This window comes from Drosophila mauritiana, chromosome 3R (assembly GCF_004382145.1).
Source record: "Drosophila mauritiana strain mau12 chromosome 3R, ASM438214v1, whole genome shotgun sequence".
NCBI classification, from domain to species: domain Eukaryota; kingdom Metazoa; phylum Arthropoda; class Insecta; order Diptera; family Drosophilidae; genus Drosophila; species Drosophila mauritiana.
In genome coordinates, this window is record NC_046670.1 from 10,821,493 (window position 1) to 10,840,115 (window position 18,623).

Sequence of the window (18,623 nt, forward strand, 5' to 3'; positions counted from 1 at the left end):
CTGTAAATCTGCAAAAGAGCGAAAGCTACAGAGGTGGTCAAAAGTACAGAGGTGGTCAAAAGTATTTACACAACGAGCTTTTTTTTCAATTGTCAACTAATTGAAAAAAAAGCTCGTTGTGTAAATACTTTTGACCACCTCTGTATTTACACAACGAGCTTTTTTTTCAATTAGTTGACAATTGAAAAAAAAGCTCGTTGTGTAAATACTTTTGACCACCTCTGTATATGCAAGGCATTGCCAGTATCGAAAAAGCTCAACTCAAAGCTTCGACTACCCCACGATCAATTGATTTGGCATAGGCCTGCGAAAGCTTTCGCTCGACTTGAGTGAGATTCACTTCCGCCAGGACTCTCCATATCAACACAATTGGTTTTGTTTTTATTTATTTATTTATGTTTTATTTTGACACTATAATTGCGTTTGCTTTGGTAATTTTGATTTACAACAATTTTCATAAATTTATGTCAGTGTTTCGCTCAACACTTTAACTTAACAATTAATTTAATGTTGTTTTAGATTCGGGTATTCCGTTTGTTTGAAGCTTAAAGAAATCTCTTACTAATGACAAATACATAACAAAGCTGATATGATCTTAGCGGGTAAGTACAATAGGCAACAAAAGTAAATGTAAAATAAGCGACATAATATTGCGAAAAATAATACAAAATACAAATGAGCACATAACAACTTGGTAGGTAAGTACAACAAGTAATTCAACAGGTTGGCTTTCTCTAATTTGATTGTTTTTGTTTTTCTCTACATATACATACACAAACGCACACATATCCATATACACATAATTGTATACATTGTTAAATGCATTATATTGGAAATTTATTTGTTCATTTCATATACATATATTCTTTGATGGCTCCAAACAGTAAAACTCCTTGTATGTCCTGTGTCTCCGCACACAAACAGACAATATATACAAATCCATAATTGACCGATACTTAGAGACTGATCTGTTGTAGATACGTTTAAGGGTAGACTAAGGATTAATTGACTACGATTACTAGAGATTACAAATGGTCGCTTAAATCTGCCATTCTCATTTCTCTTTTCTCTGGAAGATTGAGCTGCTCTGCTTATTCATCTCGTATTTGGAAAACATTTATTAATAGACAACAAGAAGACGACGACGACGACGAGATTATGCATACGTTGAGATATTGACAAGACATATTGACAACATTATAAATTGTTTTTCTAATTTTTTCTTTGTGTGAACTTTAATTCGTTTGTAATTGAATTGGTAATTTCGTAATTAAAGCGCTCTGTGTTTACTGGGTATTTTCAAAAATGTTTCTTTTATTATTTTTCCTAGGGAGCTTGTGGCGCAATTTCGTACAAAAAAATACTTTCTTATTTTTAAAACCATTTAAATAAAATTATGAAATAATATAATAAAGCTGTATTAAAATAAATTTGTAAACTCCCGTTGCAAACCCTCCCTAAACTTGGGTCAAATTTATAACCTTCGATGGGAACCGAAGAACTTAAGCTACTTCGAGTGTTTTTGGTAACATTCTGGGTGTTCTGTGTGTTTTCAGTACTTAGATTATGACATAAGCTACAAGCCATTGTTGTTAGTTAATTGTTAAGATACATACTCACTACGTGCTACGCAAACAAGGTCCTGCCTGACATGTGACGTTCTCTAGCGAATTGGCATTACTTTTGGACATTCATCGAATCGTTACCATACATTTCAGGTGGCTTCAGGCGGTGGATATGTCGGGTGGCGTGGCAGGTTGGGGGTTAAGTGGGGGGCAGAGAGACAGCAACTGCGTTGGCTACGCTGACTTCTAATCGGCATACTTTGGACCAGCCAAAATACTTTGTTCCTCGGGGGCTGAGCAGGTTAGGATTGGCAATGGCGGTCATTACACCTGTTTGGCGGCACTGGCATTGGCACTTGAGCCACCCTGGTTGTCTGTCTTCTGACGCACAGCGGTTTCAGGCAGGAAGAGCACCACAAAGCCGCCAAAGATGCTCCAGGCGGTGAGCAGGGTCATCAAGAGGTGGCCCTCGATCTTGTTCTGAAAGACATAAGTTCAGGGTTACGGGTAATCCTTATGAGATAAGGTGATATAAACTCACCAGTAGCGACAGGTAAGGTGTGAGGATCAAGGCCAAACCGGCGGCCACGTTGCAGGCACCCACGCCCACATTGCGTATGGGTGTGGGATACAGTTCCGCCGTGTACACCGGCATTATGGTATTGCCAGCACTGATGGTGAACTTGCCCATCATCAGGAATGTGATCTTCAGCCAGAGCAAATCCGCATGCCCCTCGGTGATCGCCGCACAGCAGCAGGCGACGCCGGCACAGATCAAAGTGGCGCAAAAGAGCCACTTCTTGCCCACTTTGGTGATGATGTACATGGCCACGGCGATGGCGGGTATTTCGACTAGGCCAGCTAGCGCCTGTGGAAAAGATAGATAAAACATAACATTCAGGAGGGGATGAGGACGAGCAGGGCAAGTGGACAAGATGTCAGCTGTCGGCTGGGCGCATTAAATCAGAGCGGCATCAAAGGTGCGCCCGGCGTTGTCAAAATAAATTATGCAATAAATTAGCTGAAAACCTCGCTGTCACGCCCATTGTCGAATGCTGGACAGTGCTGAGCAGATGGCTTGGAAAAGTCGAGAAAATTGGACTCGAATTGGACAAAAATAATGTGCTTAATAAACACATGTCATGTAAGTGGATGATTTTGGGTTATTTAGGGTTTTTATTTAATAAAAATATTGAAATGTAGTACATAGCTATTTAATTATACATTAAAACATTTTTACCTGTAAGAAAATCTATAGTCATAGACATGTCTAGTGCGAACTGAACATCTTTAGCCCACTAATTCCATTAGCTTTTCGTTCCACACAAAAAGAAAAAAACAAAACAAACATGGATTTCGGACAACATTAGGTGCTTAGTGCTTTAAAACAATCAAATCCCGAACAAATGCCAAACATGCCGAACATTTTGTACACTCAAGGCCCGCCAGCACTGTGCTCAACATTCTGCTGGCCATCTGCCAGGTGGAAGGGGCTAAGATGGCTGCGAGTGGCGCTGCGGCCGCGACAGGATTTATCTACTATATGGTGGATGGATTGGAGGTGGGTGTGGGCCAGTAACATTATAATTCGATTGCAAGCACATTTTCACACCGTCCAGCCAGTCGGAGAACACTTGACATCGAACAGACGACAGTCTTTAGTCAGCGTCTGATGGAATTGCTGACAAATCCAATTAGGTGGCCATCAGTGCCACCGAAAATGGTGAACCTCTTGGCAGTGGCTAAATGCCTGATTGATCCTATATGTTAACAAGATTTCGGCTGAAGATTCCCATGCCGTCGCCGATGATTTGCCTAAGTGGATTTCCCTGCGCCCACTCTGCGTATACTTAATGTCTTAAGAGCAGCACAACTTACCGAATTCAAGTAGACATTGCCGCCAAAGGAGCTCATGTTAAGAATAATGCCGTAGTAGACCAGATTCATGGTGAACCAGATGCAGAAGAAGCAGATGGAGATGCGGCGCAGGTAACTGGAGCGGAACAGGTAGGTAACGTCCTGCGTACTGCTCTCCTGCGTCGGCGGCGTCAGTTGATAATCGGCGGGCAGCTGGCGACCATTGAACTTGGCGGCCGCCTCAATAATTCGACGCACTTCATCGATCCGACCCTTGACCAGCAGCCAGCGCGGCGATTCCGGCACCACAAACCTAACGTACAGAAGCACCCAAAATTAATCAAATCAAATTTAGCGCAGGAAACATGTGCCGCGGCAATTATGCCACTCTGTTTATAGTGGCGAAACACCCACGCGCTGTTTTCTTATTTATTCACATGGTCTGTGATCTATATACACATCTGTTTTCATGCCATATATTATGCTGATAGTTTACCTGCCCAAGACGATCAAAGACTTACCAAAGAAAGCACAGGAAGATCCCCGGAATGCCGATGCACAGCTGTAGGCGTTGATAATCCTGGGTCAGATAGGCCAGGCCCGAGATGATCATGTAGGAGATTGGCAGTGGAAACAGGTTGTACATTCCGGCGATGGTTCTCCACTTGCCATCCACATACTCAATGGCTAGGATCAGACCGGAGTAGGTGACCGATACCGATACCAGACCAAGCAGAGCGCGAAGTGTGAGATAAAGCTCAAAGGAGCTGCAGATATAGAGCCAGAGACCTAAATGAAATATACAATGCCACAATTAGACGTTATGATAATTTCTTAATTGGCTTGGGAAATGGCCCAAGATGACAGAAAAATGCTACGACACTTTGAATATCACGTATACGACTAGTTGAAAGAAAAAATTTGAATGCCAGGCCAATGCTTCAAATTCAATGCTGCAGTTAAAATGTTTAAATTTGTAGTAATTTAAGGTTAGTGTGGTAATACGCTTAACAGTTAATTAACGCTTTGAGAAATGTCCTAGGAATCCCCAGCAGCCTCGCAATCAAAAGCAATTCCGCACACGTGCCCACCCTCGATGCCAGTCCCTCATTAGTAATGTCCTTTCGAATGCAAATTTCAATTATACATTGTGAGAGATTTAATCAACAAGGACAACAAGGCTGGCAAGAGCCAGTCAGCCACAACTGCAGCAACGACCACCTGACAGCCCGGCCCCACAAAACCCGCAGAGAGCCACTCGATGTGCTCGTGTTGACCCCCCGACATGGCCAAGTTCACAGTCAACGGAGGAGGACATCGTCAGGGCCAATGTCGGTGTGACTTCCGTATATTCAGGGGTATATATGAGGTGGGATGAGGCGGCCAGTGGTGTGTGTGTGTGTGTGAGTGTGCGAGGGGAATGAAATGGCCTTTAAGGCTCGAGAGACACTCACCGAATATGGTCTGCAGCACGGCCGATATGAAGAGCATTGTCTTGCGGCCAAACTTGTCCGATAAATAGCCGGAGATAATGCCACCTGTTGCCACGCCCAGCAGGAAGAACATCTCGGCCACGTTCTTTAGGTGCTCCTTCTCGCAGACCAGATCCCACTGCGATGTCCAGGTGTTACCGACATTGTCGTTGGTCTCGTACTCCCATTTCTCGCATGCCACCAACTTTTTATCCATCTCCGCTGGTGTCTAACTCAATAGGGATATTTTAGCTCATTCTGTTAATTTTAAGCATTTTAGGTTAGCGTCTTACCTTCCAGTCTAATGGCAGCGTGGTTTCATTGCTCACTTGACTCCAATCGATGCCCTCCCATCGCCGGCAGTTGTCGACGGAGCCACTTAAGTTCCGCCAGGTGGCCACTGGCATGTGCTGGAATTGCGCTGGGCGCTGGCACCAAAAGTCCTTGTTGGCCGCCTGGTAGATGGACGAGGATATGTGGAAGGTGTTGGGCACCTGGAAGAGCGACAGCAGCACCGTCATCAGCAACTGCCACTTGCCGTAGTGGCCCATCAGGTCGCCGATCACGTCGGTCTCGTCCTCATCGTCCGCCGGATCCAGTCCGCTCACCGCCGCTGCTGGCGACTGAGGCGTCGCTGCCTGCTGTTTGGGCGGGATGGTGGGGCTGGTGGTGGGGGATTGTTTGGCGGAGTCGTGCATGATGCACAAAGGAACTGAAATCAGAAAGGTGACAATGAATTATCAGACAAAGAACTCTAGTAAGCAATATTTGACAAAGACATTTAAAGAATCTTTAATCTTTAATCATCTAAATAAACAATATAGTTTGTTGGGTAATGAAATGAATGAAAGCTACTGACCTTATACTAAATAATCAAATCATAAGAACTAGTTACTAATGATTTATTTCTAATTTTCCATCAACCGATGATAAATAACTAGCAAAGATGCAGATTGACTTAGGGGAACATGCAAATAATCGACTTCTGCGGGCAGGGGAATTAATTTTATTGCCCGTGTCAGGAGCACACAAAGGAGCAATTAGTTAAGTGGTCAGTGACTGGCCATAATCCAACTCGGAGTCGGAGGCCAAAGCCTCTCAGAAACAGTCAAGCCCGAATGCAGTCAAGTCAAGCGGCTCTATTTCATTTATTAGGACAAGCCCCCTGCCTCCTGGCCCCTTGAAGGGTTCTGATGCCCAAGTCCCGGTCATTGGTCAACCTGCGTTCGATGGAATTCAATCACGTTGGAGGCGATTAACTACAGCAGCCTGGTCTCCGGCAAGGCAAAAGTTGGTGCCGAGCACCGAGGATGGAGAACTGAAGCGAACCGAGCCAGCTAGCACTACAAAGTAAAAGAATAATAGCCAAGATTTAATGTAATTGCGTCGGGGTGGACGGAGGCAGGAGGAGGATGAGGATGAGGTGGAGTAGATTGCTCCTGCCATGTTCGTGTCCCTTAGCTCAGTTTGCTAGTTGAACTTCTGCCCCATCCATTCCGTTCGCATCCTTTCTCCGCTTTGCTCTGTTTGCGTTTTCTTTTGTGGCCACTGACCAGTGGGGCTTTTGTAGCGCATTGGCTTTGTCTGGGATTTGCCCAGAATGGGTCCATATATACCAGATATAGCTGAATTGAGCCCGCGGCCCAAGTAGCCGAAGGTATCAATGCCCAAAAGTAGGCAGCAGGCGGGCAAAGTTTTCGTCTCGAATTAGCCGACTTAAATGTTTAATTCCGTTCAGTTGATTTATTTGCGGGGTATTAGTAAGCCAAATTAAGCAAGCACGCAGTGAAAACGAGTTAGTTTGAAAGGATTTGGAATTATTCAGTTAGTTTGTAGAATACTAACTCTATTATATGTCACAAAGTAGTAGGATTTTCTTAACCCAGTTTAGTATGTGTGTAGTTAAAGCACTGAATAATACTCAATTTATTGAAAGGTAATGGTTAAAGTGATTACTAAGTTTTTTCTTTAAATCTGAATTAATTAAATGCGCTTAAATTCATAGAGTTTAAAACTATGCACAATATCAAATCTCTCCTTTCACATGACTTGTCAACAGCAAGGATATCACTATGTGTCCCCATGAATCAAGTTCCCGCGTATATCAATCAACGGAGCCAACATTTATGGCACGATTCCCGGGAGCCGTTAGTTAAATTTGCAAATGCCCAGGCGGCGGGGGGCGTGTCCAAACCCCCGGAAGAGATATTCCATTTAGAAGGGGACTTAGCATATGTGGCCAGTGGCCACCACACCGCATCACAGTGGCTGCAGCAGCAGCAGCAGCAGTAGCAGCCGCAGCAGCAGAAGCTGCAGCAGTGGTTGTGGCAGTAAAATTCACGCCATACGCCGCACGTGATAAGCAGTTGAGCGCACATTTTCACGCACTTGTAAACAGGAATAAGCGAAGCGTGTCCGGGAAAAGCCGCGGGCTGGAGCGACCGACCACCCAACCCATTCTATGCTGCCTGGCAGGATAATTAATTATCAATTTTATGGGCCACCCCCTCTTGGCCAGCTGCAGTTTGCAGTTGGCTCCAGCTTTTGGGCCAGCGGAGTTACTGGGCGGCTGCTGTCGCAGTTGCAAGTGCCACTGGTGTCCGCCGAAGGTCGTCGCGACGTCGCCATGTCGTGTGGGCACAACGGCTCAATTTCAATGCTATAAACTACGTCGTCGTCGCCGTTTACCTTCAACTCGCGGCGCACATGGCGTATGTGCAATATCGTGGCACGCTGAAAATAACGCTAATTGCATTCAGCAGCTGTTGTCGCTCTGGTCACACCCCAGTTGTCCATTCGGGCCCCTATTCCTGCCCAGCTCCCCATTCGCTGGCACTTGCTGGTATGACAGACAAATCGACAGGTTCCTGGTTTGTGGGATTAAATCAATTTAATAAACTAATTGGAAGCTGTCGAAGATGGATTAGTCCTATAATTCGTCTCTGCACAGGCATTAATTGAAAATAATTGGCGCGCGGATTTAATTGGCTCAACTAGATAATTCGAAGAGTAACTTAAATAATGTATATATTTCCTAATCCAATCATAAAGTAAATCATTTTATTGAAGTTAAGTGTGTACTTTCTAAAAGTGATAAGCTTTTCAATTTATTGAATTTGCTTTCTGATGTGCAAATTAATATTAATCGGATTTATATACATTCCAACGATAGGTAAATGAATGTACCACTCAATCAACTGCCTAGTTAACCGACAGCTAGCCGTAGTATGAGAAACTGGTTCAAATCGCTCTTTCCTTTTTTGTATGCATATCAGGCCCATTGTACTGCCAAAGATAGTACTATCTATATAGACAGTTTCACACCCCATGCAAATCAAACGGCAATGGCCCATGTCCAATTGGTAATTACGTTTACATTGCAGCCATAAATAACAAATTATAATGCCATGCACGATCATAAAAGTGCACACACATCCCGCTCCCACTGGTGATGTCCACATATCTGCGGGTTCCCAGGGACCTGGCAAAGCTCCGGAGGCGGATGCGTCTGGGCGCGATCTCTTGACACGCTCCACCAGCGCCAGGGCGCCTCAATTGAACACGATCCACACAAGCTCCTCTAATAATGATTTGTTTCAATTGAAAAGTCAATGCCAGAGCTCTCTCCCACTGGCCATTAATAATTTGCTTAGCTTCCATTCGTGGTTAATTAAAAAAAAGCGACGAAATGCGGCGCTAAAGACAATTGACAACGGGTGAAAGAGAGTGCGCGTCTATCTTGCTACTCATATTTGCATAAAAATGCGAAAAATTACTACCGCTGGTTGTAAAATATTAATGAATAACAAATTTAATTAGCCGAAAGTGTGCGTGAGAGCCAAGTTTCCATAGCATTATTGGCGTTTTGTATTTCATACAGATAATGGAAACTTTTTTTTTGGTATTTCCGTCTACTAAACATTAAAACTGACTAAAGGAAAATCCGAAAAGTTTTAATTAAGTTTATATTTAAGTATCATTTGTTGCAGTTATATATGAATAATTATATATAATATAATATATAATGAAAGTCCAGATATTTATATACCTTTCCTTTACATTTAACTAACTGCTCCCGTTCATCTGAATTTTTGTGGCACTTTAAGTAGCACAATGACAAATTGAGGGGGCTTTCCCCAGGCAATTACGACCAGCCGAGTGTAGATAATCAGGAATGCGAAAGAATCTCATAAGCGTCATAGTCACAAAAGCCGAAATGTGCTAAATATTTCTAATACAAAGGCAAGCGTTTAGCTCTGGGGAGCGAAGAGGTGGGGTGGGGCGGCTTTTGGGTGGGTGGCTACTGGCAGGAGAGGCAGACAAATTGCCGCTGTAATTAGCCGTCATGCATATAAAAGTGCATTCACTTTCATGCCATGATAGAAAAGAGAATTGAGAGTGCCGAGGGGCGGGATGGGATGGGATGGGGTGGTATGGGTTTGGGTTCGTTTGGGCTGGTGATGATGATGATAATGATGACGCCTGCATCTGCATTTGTGCAAGCATGGCTCGGTGACGTTGCCAGCTAATTTGCACATTTATAGGATTTGATTTGTTTATTATGCATTCACCGCCGCTGGGGAAGCGACGGGGTGGCGAGCGAATGCTCTGCCAAGTGGGTAATAGTAATCTTCAGACACTTGCACGCAGCAACGAGCTGCGCTTCCGTTTCTCCGACAAGTGCCCTCGGTGCGGATGAGCGATGACGATGCCGGATGGTGGCTAGGGGTTGCAGGAGCGAGACGACATACCGCCGGATGACGGCTCGTCATCGTATAGCATTGGCCAGCCTCACTTCATCACTTGTCAGACTAATTGCAACTGTGTGGCAGCCGCTTTCGGATAAGTAACAGCATCGCTGCACCACGGGGCGTATGCGCAACGTCTAGCGAATTGCATTTAATTCCGCCGTCTGCTGGCTGCTGCCTGCTGGCTGCTAGTTGCCTGTGGCGATAGTAAATAATGGCAATTCAAATTCGATTTGCGCCCGCACAACGCACCATTTTCAGTATAAACAATTCAACTTTAACTTTCTATATCGCCGATTTGCGCACGAACGTGCTCGAAACGACCGATAATGGGTCGATCTTTTGGTTGGTGAAATTTACGACCCCACGCCTTGCCATTAACACAATTGATTTTGGCACTGGGTAAACAAATTCAAAAACGAATCCATAAACAACACGAATCCGATCCGGCCGCTTGAGCCAGAAAACTAATGTGACTAATTCCGAAGTAAATCAGCCAATAAACGAATTTACTCCCAAACCTTGCGTTTTACGGCCATTTTTCCGGTGAAAAACAAATGCAAAGAAAATATACGAATCGGCTCCGTCCAAAGAAAACTTTGACCGTCATTAAAAGGCAAATTTCACGCATCATTAATTTTGAGAAAAACAAGTCTAGCGAAATATTCATAACATATTTTAGATACTTTTTCTTTAACATGTGTAAAACATTGTTTGAATATCAAATTCCTTTTTTAAACCATTTAATTATCTCTTCTCATTTTATGATGTATAATTTGAAATGGTATTGTCAAATTCTTATATAATTTTGTCAATTGACTGCAAATTCACCTCATGTTTGGCAAATGAAGTCAAGTCCTGGCAATAAAAAGGAGCATATGTCAGCATTTTTCATATCAATGCGAGAACACATTTGCAACTTTATAAGCCCAGCCAAAGCCACAAAACCCTCGAACACATTTGATTGCCACAAATTGAAGGCAGCTTGACAATTTTGTGTGATCGGATTTCGTAAAATGGCACATTTTCACAAATTTTCAAATGCCAAAATCATTACAATGAAGTGTGCTCCCCTTCGCACAAGCCCAACCACGAACAAGGATCAAATCAATTCGAATCAATTGAAAAGGCAGCCACAAAGTATTTGAAAGTTTTTATGAGGTGGGCGTTTTGTTGCCACATGTGTGCGTGTGTGTGTCTGTTTGTCGATATATTATGCAAATTTCCGCTACCTTTGGGTGCCTCCAACCCGCCTCCATCACTTCATCGCACTCGCAACAAATTCATCTCAAAACCGTTCATCTGCGGATATCTTTTATTTAGCAAGAATTGCGAGTGGGGCATTTGGGGAGGTTTATACCTATAGGTTAGTGGAAACATTGCAATATGGCAATTCCGTTTTGTTCTCGTTCACTTTTGAAGGGTCCTTACTGGCTTCCTTCCGCTTGCCGCCTACCGTGCAGCTGCTGCTGGTATGTCCTGCCCAGTTCAGCTCAGTTCAGTTTGGTTTGGTTTGGCTCGGTTCGGTTCAGTTGAGTCCGGCCCTGGCTGCATTTAGCTGTAAACAAAGTCAGAGATGCGATGCACAGGATACAACCGGACTCGCAGCCGGAATCGGTCCAGTGTTGTAGTGCAACACAAAAGAATATAGGTCATCAGCCATGGGCGAAATTGAGCTAACAAAAGGTATATGGGTACTCCATTTAAAATTAAGATGCTTTCTGTCAATAATGTTTAGTTAAACAAATATATGCTTTGCTAGTTGTAAATGGTTTCCAAGAAAGCTCTTTAGACGATAAGAGGAATGCCCATCCTACCGAGAAATACGCAAGTGGTCAAAAATTTAACCACTGTCAATCAAAGATCCACTTTCGCATAGGGTATTTCCAAGTTCGTTGGCCATATTTGGTATTTGGATTCATATTTGGTATCTGTTTAGCTAGACTCCTAATGTAAATCCGTATGGATGTCTAAGTGAGTGCCCGCTGCTGATCCATTGTTGTCAACATGAATTCACAATTCTATTTCCATTTGGTCTTGTCGGTGGCTGCTGATGGGCATATAGATGGGCCTTTGCCCATGCTCCGCGACTCGTGTCTTGTTAATCGAATAGCAAATCGTTTGGCAATTTCAAATTTTGCCAGCTAAGCAGCCATCTGCCTGCCCCTCTCCAACCCCACCCCCTCTATTGTGGGGTCGCGCGCCTTTTTGATTAGAATTTCCATTTCAAAGTGCGCACTGATTTGCTACTTTTATGCGCTTCCAATCAGTGGCAAGTCGAGAGTCAAAGCATCCGCCATTAGCATAATCTTACGGCAAGGAGTGGGTGGCCCGGCGCCAGGTGATTGCTAGCTATATTTGTTTGCCTGCCCCCCACCGCTCACCACCGTTGACCTCCGCCCCTGCGATTCATTGGCGTGCATTGTCAGGATTCCCATGCCCATTGGAATATGCTTGTGAGCTACTCAATATGTTCAATGCCGGGTTATGTGTCTCGGGACTCAGCCATGTGGAGTTTTCAATTTCATTTTCATGAGAACTCTTGGCTCCTTAGACATTTTCCTTGACTAAACTTAAGTCCTCGATGGAATGTAAAAGCACTCTATATTTGTTTGCTTATGCCAGAGAAGCGGCTTACAATGGCATATTTTATAAGTTCTCATGAAAATATATATCATTTAACATTGAAAATAAATTACTGTTGGTTGTTTTTTAAAGGCTATATGAACCAACGCATTTTATGGTATCATAAAAGTTGCCATTATACATGCTAGTGGATATGAGCTGGCTACTTTTAAAGACTATTTCCGTTTATGTCATTTATGGTTACCATTTACGGGAATATCCTCGAGGCAAATTCGGATCCTTGGAGTGGAATGAGCAGATTCTGCCTAAAGCTGCCTTCAACAATCTGTCAGGATAAAGTCATTGTCGTTGTCATTGTTGTTATTCTCATTGTTGTTATCCTGCTGTTGTTCTTCTTGTTGTCGCTGTTGTTGTTGCAAGAGCCAAACAAATAGACTCGGGCGGCGAAAAAAAAAACAAAGTCACACACACACACACACACAGACGCAGAGCAAGAAAGCAAGGAAAAAAAGGCGCACAAATAAACAAACAAAGGAGAGCAAAGCAAATGTCGCTGGCGGCACGTCCGCGAGCAAGGATGCCACGACATATATTCACACACCCCCCACCCCCCCACCGATTTCTGCACTGTGTCCTGCCGCGTTGCCAACGTCGCCAGGCAGCCTGTGTGCGTAATGAGCTTACCTTATGGATAGACAAAACAAGTTGCTGCGGGTGTTGCTGTTGCTGCTGTGCTGCTGCTGCTGCTGCTGCTGCTGGTGTCGCAGGTTCGGGCGCAGCCAATCCTGCAGCACGCGTCCTGCTGCACAATTGGCAGGGCTGATGGCGACTTCCTAGCCCGTTTCCTGCGGCTGGCTCTTTTTGTTTTGATGGTGTGTGTCTGTCTGTCTTGGCGCGGAAATCCGTCGCACGCTCTTCGTTTTTTTATTTCCTTTTTTTCTTTTTATTTTTTCTCACTTTTGGAATAAATTTACGGCTAGAGGCGCACTAAACGGAAACTGACACGTAAAATGCTGTCTGATTTTACGAGCGTCTACGGCCCTACGGTCTCTACGGAATATGCGATACACGTGGTCAGGTGGGGGTGCAGAGCATTTGCCACGCTATTTATTCGATGCATTTCGGGGATTACTCATACGCAGCGTGGTACGCGGGGCATGGAAATTGATTCGCGCGCGCGTTTTCCGCCCGCTGAAGCAACAGCAATTTGCAATTTGCAATTTGAACAACCGTAAATAAGTGGCGAAGAGCAGCGGCACTCTAGTAAATAATAACGCGATATTATAATAACAATAATAGGTTGATATTATGAAATTTCAAGCGATTCTGTGTGGGCTGCCGCTGCCCGCTCGCATTATTTATGGGTTGTCCAAACATTGTCTGGCGGAATTGTCTTTGGGCGGAATCATGAGTCCTATGTGTTAGCACATCTCAACAACGGAACCCAGTATATATAGCATGATTGTTGCCACTCGCATTTGTTGCTGTTGCTGTTGCTGTGGCTCTTGTTTTATTTATTTAATTTTATACTATGCGCACTCACGCACCCACACCACGGATATCGGGATCTCGGAATCCCAGAATCTCAGAGTTTTTGAATTTCGGACCTCGTACCGCACTCGTACCGCTTGTCTTTTGGCTGCTGGCGGCAACAACAACGCTTCCTGCTCTTGATTCGCACTATTTGCTAGGCGCTGATGCTGAAAATGCGATTCGACTGGCGACGGCAAAGGGCGACTGTTGCGGCGTTCAAGTTCATCACACAACGACTGACCAAGAGCAACTGAGCGCTCGTCTCCAAAGCGAAGAACTTTTATAACCTTCTCCCCACCGCCCCCAACGAACTGCGACGCCGGCAGCGACGTTGGCAGATTCGATGCTCGGATGCTGCCAGCTTGGACCATTCTCTTAACACGCTCTTCTGCGCTCTTTGGCTCTCGACTCGCGTGGCGCGCAAAACTGTTGCTGTTGTTATTTAATCGCCGGCAACGCTTCACTCGGCATTACTGCCATACACTACGCCCCAAAAGGGGACTCCCCGTCATATCGAAGCTCACGGGAAAAGTAAAACAATTATTCATTTTTAAATGAAATCATAATGGACAATTAATTTAGAGATGCTAAGTACTTTTTACTACCAAATATTGTTGGAAATAAAATGAAATCGTATCTAAAATGTTATAAATATTCAAATAAAATTATAGATATTTAGCATGAAATAGTGTGAACGTATTACAGTATTTCCATAAGATAGAATGAATGGTTCTTTTATGATACGAATTTAAAAAACTATCTAACAAAATAAGAGTGTTCATCTTTCGACATCAACAAAGCACTGCCGCTGCCCTCCTCTTGCACTTCCGCCTGAGGTGTAATGATATAAATCAATTGATGAAAAATGAATGACTGTAGCTATATCCGATGTGTGAAGTGCAGTTTGACCGACACAAGGAACAGCGGACGGCGGCGGAGATCGGCGGCAAATCGGCGGAGCGTGCCGAAAGATCGCCCGCCAACCGGCGATCAGCGGGTGTTTGGGCCTAATGTATCTAGCCGTCAGCGGTCGCGACCAATTTGCCTGATAGATCACATCAAATATGATTCTGACAATTTGTTGACACTTCTCTGTGTAGTTTGTGGGTGCCTTTGTATTGTTTCTCGTATTTATTTTGGGGTAGTTAGTTGACGATGATTGTTTAATGGCAATGTACTATGATGCCTGGTGGTCGTTTATGGCGTTATGATTCTCATATTGACAGCGATCTCCTCAATCCCTCGTTTTTCTTTCGGCAATGCCCGAATTTTGTTGTTACGGCGGAATTCGGCTGCTTTACGATTGATTTATGACTGCGGGGTCTATGGGGTCTGCGCTTGTTTATTGTTCTTTCGTCTCATTACGCGAAAATTTGTTATTTATTTGCTTAGAATAAAACGAACGAGAAGACATAGTTGCAAAGGCATTCCCGCTTCCGTCAAAGATAACAAACAAGAATCGTTGTTCGGTGGCTATATTGTTGCTAATTGAATGTCATAAATGGGTGCTAATTGTGAAGTCAAGCTAGAAGTCTAAATTACTATTGGGATATCTTTGGGCTGTTAACTTTATTAAATATTTTCAAAGTGTTATCAGCTTAAGAGTAGAAAATATTTGTTTTCTGAGGGGTTGGTAAGTCAATACCTTGATTAAGAATATGATTCATTTCAAATAGAATTCGGCGAAAATGAAATCATGATTCATTCATCCTGTTGATTTCCCTCATTCGTCTCAATGTTCTCAAAGAAAATGTAATAAATTTCTCATCGCAGTCTGTCAATTGGGAATTTTGAGTGATTAGACTCGTTAAAATTAGGTCGTAGAATATAAGATGTGCTGATAGAAAAAGTCGTATATGATGATCGATTGGATGTTAATTTATTTATTTATTTTGTAAAGCACTTGAAATAACTTGTTACAAATATGTCAATTATTTTATTTTCCCTTATTTTAGTGAAAAATTTGAGTTCCCATGAGTTGAATTTATAATAAATGCATTCGCATTGTTAATTTTAAAATTTTGTATCACTTGTTATACTTATTCCATAACCTTTCCATTGCCAACTTCCCACCCTTCACAGCTGAAAAAACCAAAGGGGAAAAATTATCGCATGCGATATTTCGACTTGCCTGCGAGAAACAGTATTTCCTAATCAATTTAAAACGCTCGTACAATAAATGTGACTATTCGCTGTTGTTTTGGTTTGGTTTATTGCTTTTCTAGCGGGAGACAAATGGAATGCAAATTCTGCTGGATTTATTTATAATTTCCCAACGACAGAAATAATTAGCTATTGAGTGGGAAATCAAACAACACCGAGCTTTTATCAATGAACCGAACAGAAATGGGGTGGGGTGTTTCAATAAGGGAGGGGCTCGACTTGATTTGGCTGACAGTCGGTTTCAGTTTCAATTTCAGTCGAGAGTTTTGTTTGCTTTGATTTATACTAATATTCTAATTGGATTGGCGCTACACGTTTTCCATAAATTAAGTGGCATACAAATAATTCGCATTCACATTCGATCGGTGGGGATAACAAAGCCAAGTACGCAGTATAGTATAGCACCCAAAAACCCCTGCCTGCCCCATCCCCGCGAACAACTCCTTCTGTATTGCAACGTGCAAGTGTCACTGATTTATGGCCAAGTGCGAGTGAATGTGTGTGAGTGTGCTGTGCCAGTTAGCTTGTTTTGACCAAGTTAACTGGTTTATTGGCCCAATGGGGAGCAGTGGTGGCATACTCACTTGTCCCGCTCCTGCTCCGCTGACTCCGCTCCTGCGGCGCCAGCAGCGGCAGCTCCAGTTCCATCGACGGGCTGTCGTGGGTTAAGCTCTTGCGTTTGGCCATCGGTTTTGCCCGTCGTTTTGTTTATACTTCTAATATGGCCCCTTGATTAATGATCATATACTAATTATCGAGATACGCGAATTGGCAAGGCCAGTTTTGATTTCGAATTCTATTTCTAGTTCGGTTTCTGCACACACTCGCTTTACGACTTGGCGCCTTCTTCCCGCTCTTATCACGCTCGTGCGGCGCTTATCAAACCGGCATTGGCTGGGTTCCGCTGTTGACTGACTGTCCAGCTGGGCATGGGCAGCTAGGGCGCTCGGAATAGGAGCTATTCACTCCGTTGCCCCACATAAATCACGTTCCAATTAACCGAAATTGGCCAGACGTGTTGGCATTCGGTGGCATTACTACTGTCCAAGTAGTTCCACAACAATGGCTCAATGGGATCCCCGATAAAAGTCGGGATGATCCAGGCACTACGGGATTGCTATTGCCTCTTGGCGCGACGTGTGAACTGAACGGCGAACGGTGGCTAACTGACTGACCGACTGCGGGCTGGCTGGTCAGCGAAGCCCCCAGAGTCTGAAGCGATTGGCGTCGCCTTCGGCTGGGGCTACCGAAATTCACGATTCAACGGAAACATTCCGCCGCAGAAGAGGGCACTGTATGATTTTTCATATGCTTGCAGCACGCCAGAACGAAAGCTGGCTAAATGCCTGGGTAATTAACACCACATCAGAAATTCTTTAAACAATTTTTTCAATCGCTATGGCCTAGGGTGTTTTGCATGCTCCAACCATTTAAGAAACATAACCGTTAGCTTAAGCGGTTGTTCCTTTTCTTCCATTTAAAAGTCCTCTTTACAAGACTTTAAAGCTCCCCAAAAATATTAAAAAAAAGTATACAAACATAGAAATAAAGTATAATTAAAAATATAATAAATTTTGATAATTAAAAAATGATATTTTAGGAACTTACATATTAAGTTTCAAAGAATATTTATGTTTTTTATTATGCTCATTTATTTAATAAGTAAGTAATAAAGAGTATTTAAACTTCGCCTGCTCCCCAACTGCATGTCGTTTGCTTGTGTATTTTTTTTTTGCACGGCTTGTTTGTTTTGGTTTTGTTTTACAATTCACAGCAAAAAGAACAGCAGCAAGTTCGTTTATTTGGGGGTTCATTAAAATGTATTTACACGTTCATTGATTACTAGTTTCGAACCGAAAGCTCACTTGTTTGCTCATTGAGAAGTGATGTGAAGTGCGCGGGCGACAGCTGAATGTCATCCGCGTCTGAATCCGTAAGCCTCATTGAACCCGGTCATCAATATGTTTCTGCGATTTCAGTTGCTCGTGATGATTTCGATTTGACAGGCTTTTATCGCGAAATATGCAAATTTCAAATAAGAGCGCTGAAGTTTGGCAAAACCGAGGACATGTTGAAAAACCTAAATCCAAGATTTATTATGAAATATTTGCTTGAATTATGGTACTTTTGATGAGTATTATTTTTCGTAATTTTATTTGCTTAGCCCAGGAAATGTAAAGCAGCCTAGATTGTCATTATATTTAAACTTTTGGATTTGCATGCCAGGATATCATCGGATGCACTATAAGTTCTGTATGGAAAGCTTAAGCGCAGGAAGACAATTTTCCAACCAATTTTCCTTGTCAAGCTCCCATGAGAAGCTTTCCGGTTTTCCCGTCAAAAACTCACCTCAACTTCCAACGCCAGGAATGTTTGGTTTTCCCAGGATATTCTGGCGCGGCGAATCGAAGCGCATGAAATGGCAGGGACTTAGCACGCATTAAACAACATCAAAATAAACAAACAATTTCGCAGACAATTGCTTCGAGGCAGTTTGAAGCAGCCGCAGCGAATTGCGGTCGAAGGTCGGAGCGAAATTCGGAGTGGGGTGGGATTATCCTTGCGGAAGAGTGCTCGGTGCTTGGGTCGTGTGCCGCCACAGAGATTCACAGAATGGATTTGCTCTGGTTTGGATGCAAGGCGCTAATCGATATGTACCAGACAAGGGTCCTTCGTCCTGTCAGCCACTTCAACGGGGA

General features: G+C 43.5%; 1 protein-coding gene across 6 annotated transcripts; it reads right to left on the bottom strand.

The window, feature by feature from the left end:
- Positions 1-410: 410 nt before the first annotated feature.
- LOC117144737 (organic cation transporter protein) lies at positions 411-17,072 on the bottom strand. Of its 6 annotated transcripts, none has more exons than XR_004459655.1 (8): positions 16,509-17,072; positions 5,188-5,606; positions 4,877-5,123; positions 3,944-4,211; positions 3,444-3,735; positions 2,107-2,433; positions 1,617-2,045; positions 411-968 (listed from the first exon to the last, which is right to left on the bottom strand). XR_004459655.1 is itself a non-coding variant. In XM_033310087.1 (8 exons), exons 3-8 carry the CDS (start codon positions 5,590-5,592, stop codon positions 1,890-1,892), a joined length of 1,695 nt encoding a protein of 564 aa, XP_033165978.1. In that variant the 5' UTR covers positions 5,593-5,606; positions 12,913-13,215; positions 13,854-14,000; the 3' UTR covers positions 411-1,889. The 6 variants fall into 6 exon arrangements, 5 of the variants coding, with proteins under 5 accessions (XP_033165978.1, XP_033165977.1, XP_033165980.1 ...); XM_033310087.1 differs by lacking the exon at positions 16,509-17,072 and adding exons at positions 12,913-13,215; positions 13,854-14,000 and having other exon boundaries at positions 411-2,045; XM_033310086.1 differs by lacking the exon at positions 16,509-17,072 and adding exons at positions 12,913-13,278; positions 13,854-14,000 and having other exon boundaries at positions 411-2,045.
- Between the last annotated feature and the right edge of the window lie 1,551 nt (positions 17,073-18,623).

Excerpts from the sequence above, each read along its gene's own strand:
- LOC117144737 (XM_033310085.1), bottom strand. The coding sequence starts at position 16,611 with ATGGCCAAACGCAAGAGCTTAACCCACGACAGCCCGTCGATGGAACTG. Across the intron at positions 3,736-3,943 it reads ATCTTCCTGTGCTTTCTTTG|GTTTGTGGTGCCGGAATCGC; the intron begins GTAAGTCTTTGA and ends TCTGTACGTTAG. Across the intron at positions 2,434-3,443 it reads GCAATGTCTACTTGAATTCG|GCGCTAGCTGGCCTAGTCGA; the intron begins GTAAGTTGTGCT and ends TCTTTTCCACAG.